Here is a 17,910-nt window from a genome sequence, read left to right on the forward strand (position 1 = left end):
GGCACTAACCCTCCTCCTTTTGTTCTCACCCCATTTAATTCTCCAGCTAAATTCTTTCTGCTTATAATCCTGGACACCCTAACATTTTTTCTCCTTTTCCTCCTCTTCATCCTTTCCAAAACATTAGGCTCTGATGACTCAGACTCTCTCTGAAGCAAATTACACTCCATGCCATCATCACCCATCTTACCTTAGACTCAGAGACCCTCGAAATAAAAAGGAGTGGTAGAAGGAAAGTGAAAGAGGGAAAGGGAGAGGGAAAGGAAAAAAGGGAGGGAGAGAGTCAATCTCATTTAGGCTCTGTGACTAATTTTCATTAGGCCTGCTACCTAATTTCTTTTAGCCTCAGGGCATGGGAGCTAGTGACTATTTTTGTGGCTGGATTAACTGTGTTTTTAAAAAAATCTGAAAACGCTGTCAGCTCTTTGCAAACATGGCTATAAATATATTGTGCAGAATAGATTCATAATGCTATTCACAGAGCAATTGGATAAGGATCCATGTTCTCCAGACATGTGGATACAACATACTGCAGCTTGAATTTTGGCAGCAGCTGTGTTAATCTGCAAACAAAAGAAGCAGGGAAGAGGCCCCAATAAGAGCAAAAGGGACATTATTTGTGTGAAGTGAGGGGATTTACACACATGGCCTTTCTTAGACCCTGAGAAAACTGAATAGTCTAGGGAGAAGCTGGAGGGTATGATGTGCTCACCTGTACAGCTATGGAGCTGTACATATATGTACATGTGCACATACATATATACATATATATACATCTGCCTATGTGGGGGTATATGTGTGAGAAACAGGAAAGGGGGCTATCCATGTAGATAAATGTGTATGTGTATGCCTATGGGTGTGTGTGCTTTTAGTTATCTGTCATGAGTTCAAGCTTAAGGTCAGATTTTGTGTATAGTTTTATACACACGAGTGGTTGGTTATACATATGTGCATCATTGGTGATGCCTCAATCCAGCCATAGATGCATGAGAACATATGCAAATCTATAGATTAATTTATATACCTGGCAGCCATGATGATAATTTATATATGTCTCAAACCAGTTTTCAAAATATTGTCACTTCCATCCTCTCATTTGAAACTCATCACAAGACTGTGAGATAGAGATTATTATTTCCTCCCCCCATTTTGCAGATAAAGAAAGTGAGGCTGAGAAAGGCCAAGTGACTTGACCAAGGTTGTAGATTAGGTAAACCATAAATCCAGGACTCTAACACTGTTCTAGCTGATGTCAGATCCTGTGCCTGAGTCTATACCACACAGCACAGAAAAAAATGAGGAAAAGAGACTTGAACTCTGGGGTCTATTTTATGATCTCCCATTCCAAGGGCACCTTTTCTATTAGTGCTAAAACAAATTCCATGGAAAAAAAAAAAGAGGGCCCCAGGGCAAGTGCTATTCTCTGTTGAGCCATGGTCTGGAGAATAGTCTGCAGGTTGCTAGTCTTGCCTGAAGACACTAGCCAAGTCCACTGATGGGACAAAGATGAGCCATGGCCTTTTTGAGCATGTTCACTGGTGATAGAGCATGTTCACTGGTGATACTCTAGAGCCCACTGGGGGTACTTTCTGAAGTTAAGAGCTAGGACAGTATGTTTGTTCCCTCTCTATTCTCTGCTTTGCCAATCTGTCTTTCTCTTCCTAAAAGCCACAGGCTCCCAACATCTGGTCTGACCGGTTCTACCTGAGTCTTCCATGTTTGAGACATCCTGTGAGGAGGGCAGGGAGCATAGGTCTAGCTAGGTCTGAATGTGAATAGTGCCATCCCAAGGCAAAGCAGCAAATAAGTCCATCTGAGGTTCTGCTAACCTCCCTTACACTGACCACTAGGTCCTTCCAGCTTGTTGGCCTGTAGATCTAAGGAAAACTTGCTTTTGGCTAGTTTTTCCATAGGCAAAATCTAGGTCAAGGCAAAAAAAAAAAAAACAACATAAAACACTGTGTCTCTTGGAACATACACTATCCTGTTGTTTACCATTTGGATGGTTAGAACCTGGTCAAGAGCAATGGAGATAATGATAATGATTCCAAGTTTTCAGGATCACTGATTTGAAGGCCTTGAAGACAGGGCTCAGGGAAGGAGGAATGGTCTCCTAATCATTTCAAGGCAGGTGGTCTTCACCATTCCCCTGCTCTGCTATGACTGTGCTCAGCCATTCCAAATGGGCACCAGAATTTTAACTTGCTAATGTTTAGAGATTCTTCTGTGGGCCCCTAGTGGGACTTCCAGGCATTTGTCCTCCCCTCCCCCTAGCCCCAAAAGATAAACCCTCCTTCCAAGTAACAGGATGGGAGGTCCCAACCGGCAAGGAGGTCACAGGGCTTGGCAGGATCTTGGCAAGTTGTTAGGAGGTGGGATGCAGAGCACCCTGTTGTGGATGGGGTTATTCAGGTTTCAAAACTGTTGTATGTGGATGTGCAGACCACTCACATTCATTGGTTCCTCCAGAATTCAGGGAGGAGCTTATAGGTTGATGTGGCCAGTGCAAGATTACCCAACATGTAGGCAAAGTTATGAGTTTAGGGCACCAGTGAAGCAGGGCCACCCCAAATGAGAAAAGCATAGATTTAATGAATTGCTTCAGAAGCTGACAGTTAAAAAAAATAGTGCTTAGGGCCCCTAAAGATCTTAATCTGGTCCTGAGCATGACCAACATCAGAGTAGCCCAGATGGTTCCTGGATAAAGTAAGTTTACCCCCAGAATTCCTCACTGAGTAATGCAAAGCTCCCTTGGGCTCACCTGGGATTACACTAGCCTACTAGTGAGATAATAAGAATAGCAAATGCTTATACAGCACTTACCATGTGCCAGACACTGTTCCAAGCTATATATAACTCATTTAACAGCCCTATATGGTAAGTACTCTTATTATCCTCCTCTTACAAATGAGGACGTAGCGGCACAGAGAGGTTAAGTGGCCTGCCTAGGGATGCAGCTAAGTGGTGGAGCCAGGACTTGCTCAAGCAGTTTGGCTCCAGAGTTAGTGCTCACTCAAGAAGGCTCCATGAAAGGAGAATTCTCAGTGGTACTTCACCCATAGGAAACAAACCCCATTTTAAAAAATAAAGCCAAGATCTTAGGAAAGTGATCATAAATTGGAGAATATTCAGGAAAGATTTCCAGGCATGTTGACTCAGCGTATCATAATCTGTCCCACCAAATCTCAGCTTCGCATTGAGGTACTTACTCACTTGTGCACACATGTTCTCTCTTTGCGTCTTTTGGATAGAATTCTCCAAAGAGACAGGATGAAGACCACAGGATAGCTACCCTTTCCAAAGCTCATCTCTTCTCAAATCTGGGAAGAATTGTTTTCCATTTTCATCAGAGAAGTTGTTCTCTTACTCACTATCTCACCATTCCCCGTCACCCAAACATTTTTGGTTTATAAAAGCCAATGGTTTTAAGCACTAAGTCTCTGGGATGTCCAGTCTTCTCATTGCATTAGTGGAAAAATTGTGGCCAAGAAAAGGGAAGGGTCTCCTGATTGCCAATCCAGTACCTTTCTTGATCCCAGCCAACAAGACTTAGCAAGGCCCAGATCCTTCCTTCCATGACCCTCATTTCCATCTCCCTTAACTTTTTGACTCCCAATTGTTTATTTTTCATCATACCATATTTCTTCTTATCCATACACTTAAACTTCAAGCTGCTATCAAATTTAGGGACAGCTCTATTCCAACTTTCAGGGAGCTCCTACATATCTATCCCCATGGAACATGAAATGGGGACACCCGGGTTCTAGTCTCAGCTCTGCTAAACATTAAGTGTCTGACCTTAGGCCACTCACTTGCCCTCAGTCTGCTCTCCATTTTCTGAAACTATAAAACAGGAATATAAGTCTCTACATAGTCCTTCCCTGTTGTGAACTTTTCCGTAGCTAAATACAAACCACATTGAGTTTCCATTTTCCAGAACCCCTCAACATAGCACTTGTTGTGATCAAAGATGTTGGCACATGATGAGATTCAACTGAGTATTTTATTTCATAACTGTCTCTGTTGCAAGGATAAACATCAACTAAGATATAAACTACAATGTGCTACACACAGAAGGGATTGTTACCACTCAGTAGCTTTCCACTGTCCTGGGGCTCACAGCATCTGGATGTCTGTTTGGGACTCAGGGTAAGGGGCTGAGAGCTGTTGCCATTTCTGCTCTCATGTCCTTTATCCCTCCCCTTGGACCTCAGAAAGAGTGCCTGGGCTGCTGACATGGAAGAGCAGGTGGTGTAGGTTGGGCAGGCTATGCCACAAGCCATTTGCAGGCACCTCATTCCGTGGCCCAATGCCCAGATATCCTCCCACCCTGTGCCCTTCTCTCCAAATGTGCTCAGTATCTTCCTCTCCTCCTGCCCCTCCACTCCACCCCGCCTGCTGGGTTAGGGCCTAATGGGGAACAGTGACTCACTGGACTCTCAGAGGGCAAAGACCCAGACTTTGAGCAACAATCAGACTGTCCAATTCTCAACCTTCATCCTGCCACTGCCCAATTCATAGGCTCTTCTTCACTTAGCTAAATCCCATTTTGAGTTACAGCTCTCCTAGCAAACTGTCCTTGATTCCTCACACTCATATCTCCCTTTCCACATCACCACAAAAAAATTGCATTCAATTATATATATATATATATATATATATATATATATATATATATATATATATATTACTACTTAGCAATAATCCACAGTTGTTTGGTATGTTATATCTTTGCAAAGAAATTATAAACTTCTTGAGGGACTTTTCCTTCTCAGGCTCATCCAAGGTCTAGCCTTGCACACAAAAAAACACTTATTGACCTGAATTGAACCAACGTTAATTGAATTGAGTAGAGGGTATGGGGAAGGTTTGTGAGCAGGGAGAAAACTAACATGTATTGGACATTTAGTATGTACCTGGCTATATGCTAGATATTTTGTATGCCTCATCTTAATCTCCATAGCAATAATGAAAGATGTTATTATTATCCCTATTTTATGCATGAGAAAACTCAGACTTTAAGAAATTAACAACTTTGTCAAAGCCAGCCATGTGGTAATTAATTTAATCAAGCTTTAGTGCCTATTAGCAAAGTGTTGATTAAATAAAATATGATATATCCATTTAATAGAATACTGTGCAATTACAAAAAAAAGAGTGAGGACTTTATGGATTTAATGTGCAATAATATCCAAGATATATTTTGAAGTATAAAAGGCAAGGTGGAGGATAAAATGAGGTATGAGTTACCATTTGTATTTTAAAAACAGAGTGCACACACACACACACACACACAATTGCTTGTACGTATACAGAATATCTCTGGAAGGACATACCAACAACACTGGTGGCCTCTAGGGAGGGGAACAGGGTACTGGGCGAGAGGGGTTAGAGAGAGACTTTACAGTGTTGCACCTCTTGAATTTTGTCTCATATTAAATAAATAAAATCACATTTATTAAAACACAATACAATCTCTTTCCACAGAGTAGTGCCTGGGGATTGACTTTGGAAAATTTCAGGGAGGGAAGGGGGCAGTATGCCAGTGAATTGGATTGGGGACCTCCCAGGGTACCAAAAGCCCCATCCTTTGCACCCATTTCCCAATCCCTCTTACAAACTAATCTGCACTATAATCATCTGACTGTAATGTTGATTGAGGTCACATCTTTCCAGATCTCAGTTCTCTACCTATAAAATGGAACCAGATGGGGTAGGATAAGATGGTCTCCAAAATGCCTTCCAGCTCAGACGTTTAAATAACCAAAAATCAAAAGGATGAATCCTACTATATTTAAAATCTTGGTCTCAAAGAAGGGCTTGGAGATTTTGTTTTGTTGTTTCCAACAAAGAAGAGAAACATTTCCATTCAGGTTTGCCTACTAGATAGTCTTAATGGAGCTTCCCTAAGTGGTCACTGAAATGCTTGTTCAAAACTGCTATTGCAGTCTTCCTCCAAGCCTCTGGCCTTCTGTGGCCTCTGTTCTCCAGGGCTATCCTGTTTAGAACACAAGGAAATTGGCCCACTCCAAAACTGAATACAAAAGAGCAAAGCCCCTTCTATGCTTAATGTCCCCTGGCCCAGACCTTCTGACCCTAAATATCCCTTTCCTTCTTCCTCACTACCTGCAAGAGAACAGAAGCTCTGTGATAGACCCTCGGGAGGAAGTGACGCCTTAACTTCACCCACCACTCACCCCCCCCAATCCCTAGCAATTCCTACTAAAAAGCTCAGCCCTTGACTTGTAAGGAGGTTTGTGAGCTCCTGCCAAGAGCTGTAAATATTTTAACATGCCTTGTTTCCTTGAATGTATATGACCTGGGATCAGGCCCCTCCTTTCTCTGGGCTCCTAGAGAACTGAGGAACAAAGAAAACACAGCCAGTCCTTAGCTACAGGACACCCAGGTCAAATTGCAGAATAATACAGAGGGGATATGAGGAAGAGATTGAGTGGGGAGGTAGAATGTGAGAAGGAGGGTTGATTCCCCTTCCAGAAACATTTAAAGAAAGGTATAGCAACTCATTTTCTAGGGGCTGGGACAGAGTCCTGGAAATAAGAATAATACCAACCCCTTCACAGTTTACAAAGATCTTATGTATACATAATCTCACTGGATACTTCATAGTCCTATAAAATATTGTTAATTCCATTGTGCAGATGAGAACACTGAAGACTTGGAAATTTATATAACGTGTTCAAGGCTAAACAATTAAGAAGAGACCATTTCTATGGGATCATGACTCTGGGTAGAGTTAGATGAGTAGTTAGAGGAGTATGTCATACATCACAAGACTGTCAGACTTCTGTCTACTAAACCATTTCCAGGCCATCTTTTTTATCCCTTAGTCATAAGGATGCCCTGAGGCTACAGGAATGGAAAACTTGGCAGCAGTCTTCTTGGTAGCTGCCTCTTCCCATCCTTACTATGTATTAGGTGATATATAAAAGCAGGAATTCTGGACTCAGATTCTCTGTGTTCAAATCCTGGCTCTGCCGTTATTTCCTATATGAGCTTAAGCAAGTTACTTAACTTCTGTGCCTCTTTTTATCTACAAAATGGAGAAAATAATGGTACCTATTTCATAGTGTTACTGAGAATTAAAATGAGTTGGTACATGTAAAGAATTTAATTTTGGAGGACATTAGGAGAAGGAAGGGAAAAATGAAGGGGGGGAAATCAGAGGGAGAGATGAACCATGAGAGACTATGGACTCTGAGAAACAAACTGAGGGTTTTAGAGGGGAGGGAGAGGGGGGATAGGTTAGCCCAGTGATGGGTATTAAGGAGGGCATGTACTGCATGGAGCACTGGGTGTTTTTTTATTTTTTTTATTATTATGTTATGTTAATCACCATACATTACATCATTAGTTTTTGATGTAGTGTTCCATGATTCATTGTTTGCGTATAACACCCAGTGCTCCATGCAGAACATGCCCTCTTTAATACCCAACACCAGCCTAACCCATCCTCCTACCCCCTCCCCTCTAGAACCCTCAGTTTGTTTTTCAGAGTCCATCGTCTCTCATGGTTCATCTCCCTCTCCGATTTCCCCCCCTTCATTCTTCCCCTCCTGCTATCTTCTTCTTCTTCTTCTTCTTCTTCTTCTTCTTCTTCTTCTTCTTCTTCTTCTTCTTCTTCTTTTTTAACATATAATGTATTATTTGTTTCAGAGGTACAGATCTGTGATTCAACAATCTTGCACAATTCACAGCACTCACCATAGCACATACCCTCCACAATGTCTATCACCCAGCCACCCCATCCCTCTCACCCCTCACCACTCCAGCAACACTTAGTTTCTTTCCTTAGATTAAGAATTCCTCATATCAGTGAGGTCATATGATACATCTCTTTCTCTGACTGACTTAGTTCACTCAGCATAACACCCTCCAGTTCCATCCACGTCGTTGCAAATGGCAAGATTTCATTCCTTTTGATGACTGCATAATATTCCATTGTATATATATACCACATCTTCTTTATCCATTCATCTGTCGATGGACATCTTTGCTCTTTCCACAGTTTGGCTATTGTGGACATTGTTGCTATAAACATCAGGGTGCACGTACCCCTTCAGATCCCTACATTTGTATCTTTGAGGTAAATACCCAGTAGGGAGCACTGGGTGTTATATGAAAACAATGAATCGTGGATCACCACATCAAAAACTAATGATGTGTTGTATGGCGACTAACATAACATAATAAAATAAAATTTTTAAAAAGAATTTAATATAATGCTGGCACAGATTTAATTGCAAAATGCTAAATAAATGTTAATAATAATAATAATAAGTAGCAGGGAGGGCTTATAGTGAGTCATCTCCATACTTTTACCCAGTCCCCTTGGGATCAGTGGCAACCCCACATGAAGGGCATGGGTGGTGAACAGAAGAGCTCTTTTCTTTGTGAGAAGCTCAGTGACCTGAACAAGTGACTGAATCTGTGATCTCCACCTCATAGGTGCTGTGTTCTAAGCAACTGTGCTAACTGGCCCAGACAGACATCACATGCCCAGCTATACATACAAACGTACACACAGGTCTGGATGTATGGGTGCATGTACATACCCTTTCAGCCTGGATAAGAGGGTGGGTAGGGAGATCCACAGGATAAGCTGAGCAAAAAGACTGTGTAAGGACTGCTTGTCTAGCAACATTTCCTTTCCGCTTTTCCCTTCAGCTATGCAGAAGCAGGGAAACAACTAACCTGGGAACTTTACTTCCACTCTTTCTACCCTCACTGACAGCACTTTTGACTCTAGTTAGGACTTGGGTGTCTGCCTCCTCCCTTCTCTGACTCCTCTACAATCAATTCTGTAGTATTTTTTTGGCAAGAAGAGAGATGATGAGACTCAAAATAGAATGAAGACTTCTGTTCTATCCAGAGCCACTGAAGCTACTGAAAACCAATCTGAAATCTCTGGAGGTCCAGTTGGCACAGAACAAGGAAAGTAAGGACTTGAAGAGAAAGGGGTGCAACTGACCAGGACATTTGTTGAATACAATTGGGTAAGACCTGCTACAATACTATTTCCTTGGCTGGGGTCCCAGGGTTACGAAAAGAGAGGGTGTGGAAATGACAAAAACAGGTTCATAGCAGCTATCTTATGGCAAAAATCCAGAGGTGATGACTTCCACACTCTTGAATGCTATATAGACAGTCACCTTTCCCCCAGAAAGTGGAGAGTAAGAGAGGGAAGAAAGGGGAAAAAGGAAGAGATTCCTCTGTGGGATGTGTAGAAATGGGTCAAGGTACAGGCTGGAGTTGGGCCTGTACAATATCTTAAACTCCAGTTGTTCCTTTAATTGAGCAAGAGACAGAGAAAGAAGAGAGATAACAATACTGTGAGGAAAGGAGATGACATATCTAGCAAAGGTGATACAAATACATTATGAAAATGGGAGGAGCCAGGAAAATATGGTTAGGAGAGTCAATTTCATCCCTTCTTCTTTCAACCCCAGAAGCTGGAGCAAAGTAAAAGATAAAGGTAGGCAAGACTACCAGAGTGAAGAGGCATATACTTCCTCAAGCCACCCAAACAGGCCACATTCAACACCCACAAATAGGTGCCAAGTGATTTCACATTCGTAACCACAGCATCCACCTGCAAGGTAGGTAATTAAATGTCCTTAGGCTTAGTGCTCTGTCATTTCAATGCTCATCCCATTACTGAGAGGGATGCAGGATAAGGGGACGGATGGAAGCAGAAAGAAACTTATAATGTTTCCACGCTCCAGTGTTGGGGAATTACAAAGGGGTCCAGGCCAAGATGTACAGACCAGGCTGGCCATATCCTCTCCGTCACCCTCACCTAACAAGTTTTTCATTCCGGGCCCTTTGTGCTAGTCTGCCATAGCCCCTATAGAAGCCTCTATTATGTTAAACCTGATTCCATAAACAGATGGGAAAAAACTTCTTTCCTAATCCATGGCTTCAGGTGAGGTGTATGGTGTGTGTGTGTGTGTGTGTGTGTGTGTGTGTGTGTGTGTGTGTGTGTGTGTGTTATGAATAAAACCTTTTCTCTAAGGTTTGCTCATTGAATCCCAAGTGAGACAGTTCCTTTAAAGGCAAGAAAGTTCACTCTATCTTTTACACAATCTGAAAAGAGTAAATGATTATTTATTTTCAAAAGGCAACAAAACAAAAAGATGCTGGTGGTAAAGGCAGTACACCCTCTTGGGAAACTGGTCTATTCAAAAGGTCAAGATGGCATCCTTTACATATTTCTGCAAATGTTGATAATCCAGGTGCTTGTTTACTCTTCATGGCACTGGAGGAAATGTTTCCAATGACAAGCAAGTATAAATTTAGGAGAAAATGAGAGAGAGCTCTATGCCTGCTTCTCCAGTAGCCACACTCTCAGCTAAGCCCTGAGTGAAGCTGAAGTTGACCAGGGATTGTGGATACCCAATAGGACCTCCTCTAAGACTGAAACAGCAGTTCTCCCACACCCATCCACAGTGGGACCCAGGAAGCAGTTCTAACCCAGTTATAAAGTTGCCCTGTCTGAAGCTCCCTGAAGAAAACCACTGTCACATTTAGGAATCTTGGTTTACTCTTCTTTCCTGAAGTAACAGCAAACCAAGGTCATAGTAACTATGCATTTCTGAGAAGTAAGAATGAGCTGTGGGAAATTAAGTTTCAGGAGAAGGGCCCAAACTGAGGCTTAAGGAAATGCTTATAGTTTAATGCTTTTTAGGAATAGGCTCAAATGCTGGGAAACAGTAGCATACAGACCCACTCTGCTAGCCTGCAACCAGCCAAGTTGAGGGAATTTTCTTGGGGGCCCAGTTCCATACTGAGCAGGGCATTCTGGGAGAAGCAGTTGTATATCCAGAGTTGCCCTTACACACTGGGCAAAAAGGAATGGATCTTTCCAACCACAATGGTATATATAAGCAGCCCTATAATCTCTAAATACATATGACATGGAAAAATAATATCTATGTGTTTTTTTTTTCATTGTTCCCCCAATCTCTTCCCAACCTGTCTACATCTTCATTCAGGCAGATTAACAAATTTCCATTTTGTCTGAATGAGTCAAAATGTATGCCAAGTGAATAGTAAAGAATAAAATATCACATAAATCTAGAAGGATAGAATGGCAGAGCTATAAAGTTCATCTAGTCAAACCCTCTCATTTTTCAGATAGATAAACTGAAGTACAGAGAGGTAAAGTACCTGCTCAAAGTCACAGAGCAAGTCAGGGGCACAAGTTGTCTAACTCCTAGTCACTGTCTTGCTGGTATTACTGAGATCACCAGCCTTTTGGGGTCCAGATTTATATTTAGAATGAGCATTTGAGGTCACTGGACAGTGAGCCAGGGATCCAACCTCAACCAGCTACTCCAGCTACAAGCATCCCCCTGGTTGGCTTCCAAATACCCCAACCTCTCCTCCTCATCCCTTCCAGTATGAGTCAAGGTCCTAGTTTGGGATCCAGTTTGGTTGGAAAGAAGGCAGAAGAGTTACTTGAAAGATGCCTGACCAATGGCCCTGTGGCCCAAAGCTCCATTGTAGGCTCTAAACCAACCTGATCAAGTTTATCTGGACAGTAGACAAAAGCTTTCAGCCAAAGGCAAGACCCTGGCAGATTTGCTCAAAAAATACCTGCTTCCTAAACGCAGCAATTTAGTGGTCAGCCCAGTGAGACATGAACCAAGCAATGAAAGGCCCTAAGATGGGGAAGAGAAATATAGCCTAACCTGCCTTTGACCCAACCCATCCTTGGGACTCTCTGTCTAAATACATAGTGTATCATTTTCCCCATGCCTAGAAAATTCTGTCTCCATTTGAGTGATCCATGAGTCTGAACTATCTTGTACCCAGTAACAGATTTTCCTGACTATTGTCCCCTTCCCTGGGTGGTGAGAGCCCGAATCCCTATCCTCCAACCTGGGAGCCTACAAGGGCCATGCTTATAAACTACCCAATAAAAGATGCCTCCCATCATATTTTATGGCTCAGTGTTGGACTGTTAGTCAAGGTGGAAAGTGCAGAGTAATGGGTTTTCTCTGGAGCACATTTTAAAAGACCTAAGCTTAGAGCCAATGTTAACAACTCTGGCTTGGTCTACCTTGTCCCCTGGATCCCCAACCCTAAGCCTTCCCTAGTTCCAACCCACTTAGGGTTCCAATAATGACCTGGGGCCCACAACCAATGCTATCTTGTTCCTCTTTACCCTCTTTCCTCCAAAAGTCAACTTTCCCTGGGTCTTATGCCTGGGAGGAATGGCAGGCAAAATGTTCCTGAGATAGAGGCAACTGACCAAGGTCTGGTTTTGGGGGGAAAGGAAAAGATCAGGAGAGAAATGAGCCTATACTTTTTGCAGAGCTACAAGGAAAACTCAACCAGGAAGCCATGATATACTTTCCACCAGATTGCCTGGCCGCCCTGTCCTTTCTGCTGCTTGGTCCTGGCAGGGGGACTCCCAAATTTCCCACAAGCTCTGAAAAAAGTATAGGCTCATTTCTCTCTTGATCTTTTCCTTTTCCCCCTAAACCAGACCTTGGTCACTTGCCTCCATCTCAGGAATCTTTTGCCCGCTATTCATCTCAGGCATAGGACCAAGGGAAAGTTGGCTTCCCTTCAAAAACAGGTGAAAAGAAGGCACAAGATATACTGTTAGTGCCACCACAGAACTCTACACATCACAGAATCCACAAAAACTATACATTGCATGCTCTAGAATGGCCTGAATTCCATGTCCTTTCTACTCTCCATGGCTTTTCCCCATGCCCAGAGACCCCTCTGATGTGGAGTTAGCCCCCAAACAACAAAACTACCTTTCTCTGGGGCTGCCTCATAACAGTTACAATTATCTGCAGAACCTTAGATTCATAAAGTCATTCAGTGGCAGCTTTAGAACTGTAAAGATATTAGGCCTAGCCAAAGAGAATCTGGGGTGTAGGATGCCTCCAAACATTAAATTCACAGATTTTTAGAGATGAAAGGCATGTCAGACATTAATAGAAATGGACAATGTACCACATTAATAGAAATGTATAATGCACCAACCTCTGTGATTATGGGGGTATATGTTCCATGTTCCCCAGAATGGTTATTAGGCAAATGCTGGCTGATAAACATTTTAGCAAGCTTCTACTTCTATCCTTTTGAGACACCAGTGCTGTGGCACAAGTTGCTGGGATATTTTGAGTAAACTGTAGAAAGCATCTGGAGGCAGAGACACATTTGGAATCTCAGGATCTGAATGGTTACTTGGGAAAGCTGAGGGGACCAAGAAAGGTAGTGCTAAGGATGAGATTTTTCTAGGAGCTCAGGAATGTGGTGGGGTATTCTTGACCTTTTCAAAATAAAAACTGAGGTGTTCCCAAGAGCATTCAGTATCAAAAATAACTTTCATGAATTCAAGATGCACCACAACAAGGACCCAAGCCAAAGTATTCTGAGACCCTAGGGACATACCAAATTCCTTTCTGTCCCTTCCTGACCTATACTCACCATAATTTAAACCAGTAAACCCAGCCCTTCAATGGACCTAGTCTGTGTCAGAGTACACACCAGCCACACCTCTGCACAGCCTACTGCCGCCCCCCCCTTTCCCAGCTGCACTGTGAGGTCTTGACCGGAAAGTCCCAGCCAGCCCTCCCCCTGAGTCCCCTATGATCACCTACTTTGAAGTTTGTTCCCCAGCAGTAAACCTCTTCCTGGTAAAGTAGTGGTTTTTCCAAGTTTTATTACATACTCTGAAGGGCCCAGCTCTAGGCCTGCTCACACCACATGAATGCCAGGACCTAGCTTCAGCCCATCCCCCACTACCTCTCATGAAGTTCCACCCAGACTTTGCCACTGACTCTGAAGGCCAACAGCCTGCCTTCAACCACAGGGCAATGCTCAGCAGGTGCCCTCCTAGGTAACCTAGGCAACAGCCAGAGGCCCTACCCTGGCTGCCTTCCCAAGGGCCCCTGAACTGCATCAAAGCAAGGAAAATGTAGTCCCAAGGGTGAGTATGGCAGTGACGTTACTCCCAGTTGTTCTACACAGTCCAGGGACCCCCTACCCTTGGTCATCAGTGTGGCCTGGGCAATTTCCGCCCTGGACAGCTATTGAGGCACACTCTAATTTTCAAGTGGGACCCACACATTGTGGTGCCAATGGGTCATAAGAGGCACCAAGAGGTACCCCAAATCCTCTTCTTCAAAGGTAGCCCATGAAATGGCAAACTTTAAAAAGGAGGTTCCTTGGTTCAGAGGAGCTGTAGGAGTGGCTGTTCAAGGGCCCAGGGAATCCACAGGTGGATGCCCTAGAATTCAAGGTTTCTATGTTCAATAAATAATCCGGAGGCCCCCACAGAAGGCAGCAGAAGTACTTGTTGGGGTGGTGAGGTGAGGGAACCCTTTAGCCCCAGGGCAACACTATGAAAAGCCACGTATTCTGAGCTGCGAACTTTCAGCCAGTGACAGCAGAGCTGTCCTGAGGAGCCACAGGAGCAAGCCTTCAGGGAGAAGGCATCCCAAGTCCCTCGCTCCCTCCCTAGACTCCTCATCAGAACTGCCAAGGGGAATTGCCATTGGCTCTCTGAGAAAACAGGATAGCTCCTCTGACTTCAGAGCCTATGGGCAGATTCAATGCGAAGAGAAGGCAAGGTTGCAGTCTTGCGGCCAGAGGCCTAGAGAGCGAAGGCTATGCCCTGCAGCCCTGCCTGTCTTAGGGAAGAAGACCAAGTCAGCCCCACACAAAAGTGGGAGAGGTGGAGGCCGGCATTCTGGCTGAGGCCAGACGAGGCATCCCACAGATAGTGGAGAGGCTCCAGACGAGGCATCCCACAGATAGTGGAGAGGCTCGGCGCCGGGGAGGGAAGGCTCAGGTTGGGGGAGGCGTGGATTGAGTCTCAGGGCCCAGCCTGCCAGCTGCCTTACACTCCTCTGGCAGGAGACCTCGGAGACCGCCTCCCTGCTTGCTTTGGGGTTCAGCTCAGAGGGCACAGAGATCTGCTCGCTCCCTCAGAGTGGTAGAGGCCGGCCTGGCCTGGCTGGGTCATAACCACCGCAAGCAAAGAGACGCGCGCCCACCCCACTCGCACTCCCTCCCTTCCCCTCTCTCTCTCCAACAGACACACACGCCGGCCTTGTGTTTGACTCTTCGCTCAGTCACCAGGATTCTTAAAGTGTTTTTGACAGAAAACACCTCCGCTCCCTGTACAGGAACAGGGGCTGCTGCGGAGATCCGCAGTACGGTATTTCTCTCAAAGCCCTCCCAGCCTCCCAACTCTCTCCTCTCTTCATGACTTCGCACCGCCTCCAAAAAAAATCTGCAAATATTTCCCCCCACTACACATGGTCAGCATACTTAAAAAAAAAAAAAAAAAAACCCAAAAGGTGCGTCCGGATTTGTACCAGGGCTAAAAAGTTCATTCCTTGCCTGTGATCAATGAATATCCCAGGTCCCACCCAAGGGACGTCTTGCGCCTAGTCTCCATAGGTAAGGGTGCCCTGAGCCCCGCAACCCGCGCCTTAGCAGCGCCGTGGGCAAGGGACAAGGGGGAGGAGTCGAAGCAGAAAGCTGAAGGGGCGCCTCCGACCGAGAGGTCAGGAGTCGGCGGCAGTGGGAGCCGAGGACACCCTTGCCCAGTATGCCAGGAGGGGCGCGCGGGGCCACTCACCTGCTTGGAACTCCACTTGGCGATTTTTCTCTCTTTCCTCCTGCAGCAGCATGGAGTAGAGGATCCCAAAAGAGTTCTGGATGCCAAAGATGGAGCCGTTGCACCAGGTGGCAGCGAAGACCACCATCCAGCCGAAGCCACCTTCGGGGGGCTGAAAGCCGCGCGCGGTGCCGCGGGTCTCCACGGTGGGCGTGGACTTGGATTCATGCACTGGCTCGGGCTCAAATTCCAACTCCGGCAAGGGTGCAGGGTCCGGTAGGGGCTGGGGCTCCGGCTGCGGCTCGGGTGGGGGCACTGGCACCGGCTCCGGCTCGGGCTCTGGCTCGGGGCTACCCACCCACTCCTGCTGTTCCTGGTCTGCTTCCCGCCAGGGCCCCTTGGCTTCCTTGCTCGCCAGGCTTTGCAGCGCCATCTCGGCAGGGGGACTGTGGCTGCTCCGGCGGGAGGAGCCGCTGTGTGGCTGGTACTTGTTTCTGCTGCTTCTGCTGCCGCTGCTGCCGCTGCCGCCGCTGCCGCCGCCGCTCCGAGCACTGCTGCCGCCGCTGCCTCCTCCTCCCGGCTCCGCGCCCCAGCTGGCCCGCCTGTCCCGCGACAGACGGTCCCTAGAGTCCTCTCCTCCTCCTCCCACGTCCAACCCCCCTTCTGCTCTCCCCATGTCATCTCTCTCCTCCCCCTCCTCTTTTCCCCCCCACCTCTTCCTCCCTCAACAGGCAGCCGCTACAGCCTTGCTCTTCTCCCTAGCCCTTCCTGCTCCCCATACTCGCCTACCTACCCTAGCCACTGCTCCCTACCTCAACTTCCTTTCCAAACTACTGAATGCTGTCCTCCTTATCCAGATACCCAGTAGAGGGAGAGTTTAAATGGTTTTTCCATAAACTATCCTGCTCCCCCTCCCTTCTTCTCCCCACGGGTTCCAAACAGGCATTGATCACCCCAGAATTTCCAGGGAAGACCCCACTGTCCTTTTCTCCCACTCTCTTCTTCCTCACAAGCAGCCTGGAACTGAGGTGGTCCCGAGGACCCCAGGACAAAAGTTGGACTGTGAGAGACCCCACCCTGCCCTCAGGAATCTCTTTGTCCCCCACTTGGGCTTGCGGAGAGCGACCTGGAGGGGAAAACCCAGACTTCGGACAGAAGGTGGGCACAATCTTCTAGAGCCGGGGGCTCAGCCTCCCACGGTCCTGCGCAACCCCCACCCCCACCCCCAATCTCTCCCCCTTCGCCCCCGCCCTTCCCGGCAAATCCCTGGCGGGGCGCGAAGGGGAGGAGAAAGCCCGGCAGCGAGGCCCGCCCCTCCGGGCAGTCAATCAGGGTTTTGTTTGCGCCAACCTGGAGCCCAGAGGAGCGGTAGAGGGCCGGGTCTGGTCCGGGGGCTGGGCCAGGAAGGGAGGGAGGTGCAGTGACACCGGAGGGGGCCGGGCCCAGGCGGGACCGGAGCCCAAGCTCAGCTTAGGCTCCTCCCGGCTCTCTGTCCTGCAGTGGGGAACTAGGAGTCGACGCCAGGTCAAGCAGCCAGTTGGGCAAGGGCCGATCTTCCCGCCCTCCGGACTCCGCCGAGCCTCTTGCGGATGGTGTCTTTCCACCGCCCCCTTCCGCCCACCTCAGGCTTAGAGACGTGAGAGTCTCGCTGAATGTCCCAGACTAAGGCCCCAGGCCCGCGAGGATAAGGGAGATTTTGCTCCCCAGACAGCGCACGGGTCCCAAGAGGTGGGATGGGTGATCTGCCCTGTGGGCGGCCCGGCTCCCTGCCGGAGTGCGCTGCTGCGACCAGCCTCAGCCCTGGGGACCCGCCCCACGATCCCGGGAAGTTCTGCCTCCCCTGAGGGCCCACGCGTCTAATGCACTAATCATGAGGTCGCGGTGTGGTTACTAAGCTACTCCTCTCTCCACCAGCAGGCGGGAGAGCGCCAGGCTGTTTCTACCCGGCATCTCATTAACCTTCTTCCCGGGTGAAGACTGTATGGCCGGTGAAAATGCAGCTCAGGGCTCTGCCAGATGCCCACGAACACAGAGTTACTAAGCACGTAAGAGCGGGCTGAATAGAGGGTTTTCGAGGAGCTTGCCTGTCTTGAAAGGAATCCGTCTAAATTCACAAATCACGGAGGCTATACCAGTCAGCAGAGCAGGCATTGATTGAGCGAATAAGAGCGCCTTTACTGCCACCTTTTTAGTCAAGGGTCTCACCTACTTTTTCCAAGCACAAAACCTGAGGCTCAACGAAGTCAAGGCATTTTTTAGCCTAAGGTCATGGGACAAGTCAAGTACAAGCTGGAATTCAA

At 46.6% G+C, this 17,910-nt stretch overlaps 1 protein-coding gene across 2 annotated transcripts in view; it reads right to left on the reverse strand.

The window, feature by feature from the left end:
• SLC16A2 (solute carrier family 16 member 2) overlaps nt 1–16,058 on the reverse strand; it is a 118,635-nt gene extending 102,577 nt beyond the window's left edge. The window contains exon 1 of one of the 2 annotated variants that reach the window (XM_028101536.2): nt 15,632–16,058. In XM_028101536.2, coding sequence (XP_027957337.1) covers nt 15,632–16,043 — 412 coding nt within the window. In that variant the 5' untranslated portion in view covers nt 16,044–16,058. The remainder of the gene's footprint in view (nt 1–15,631) is intronic. The other variant, XM_088028730.1, reaches the window with a different exon arrangement.
• Nucleotides 16,059–17,910: the final 1,852 nt, after the last annotated feature.

This window comes from Eumetopias jubatus, unplaced genomic scaffold, assembly GCF_037043125.1.
Source record: "Eumetopias jubatus isolate StellerSeaLion01/CBP00866 unplaced genomic scaffold, mEumJub1_p1.0 scaffold_11, whole genome shotgun sequence".
In the NCBI taxonomy this organism is placed as follows: Eukaryota; Metazoa; Chordata; class Mammalia; order Carnivora; family Otariidae; genus Eumetopias; species Eumetopias jubatus.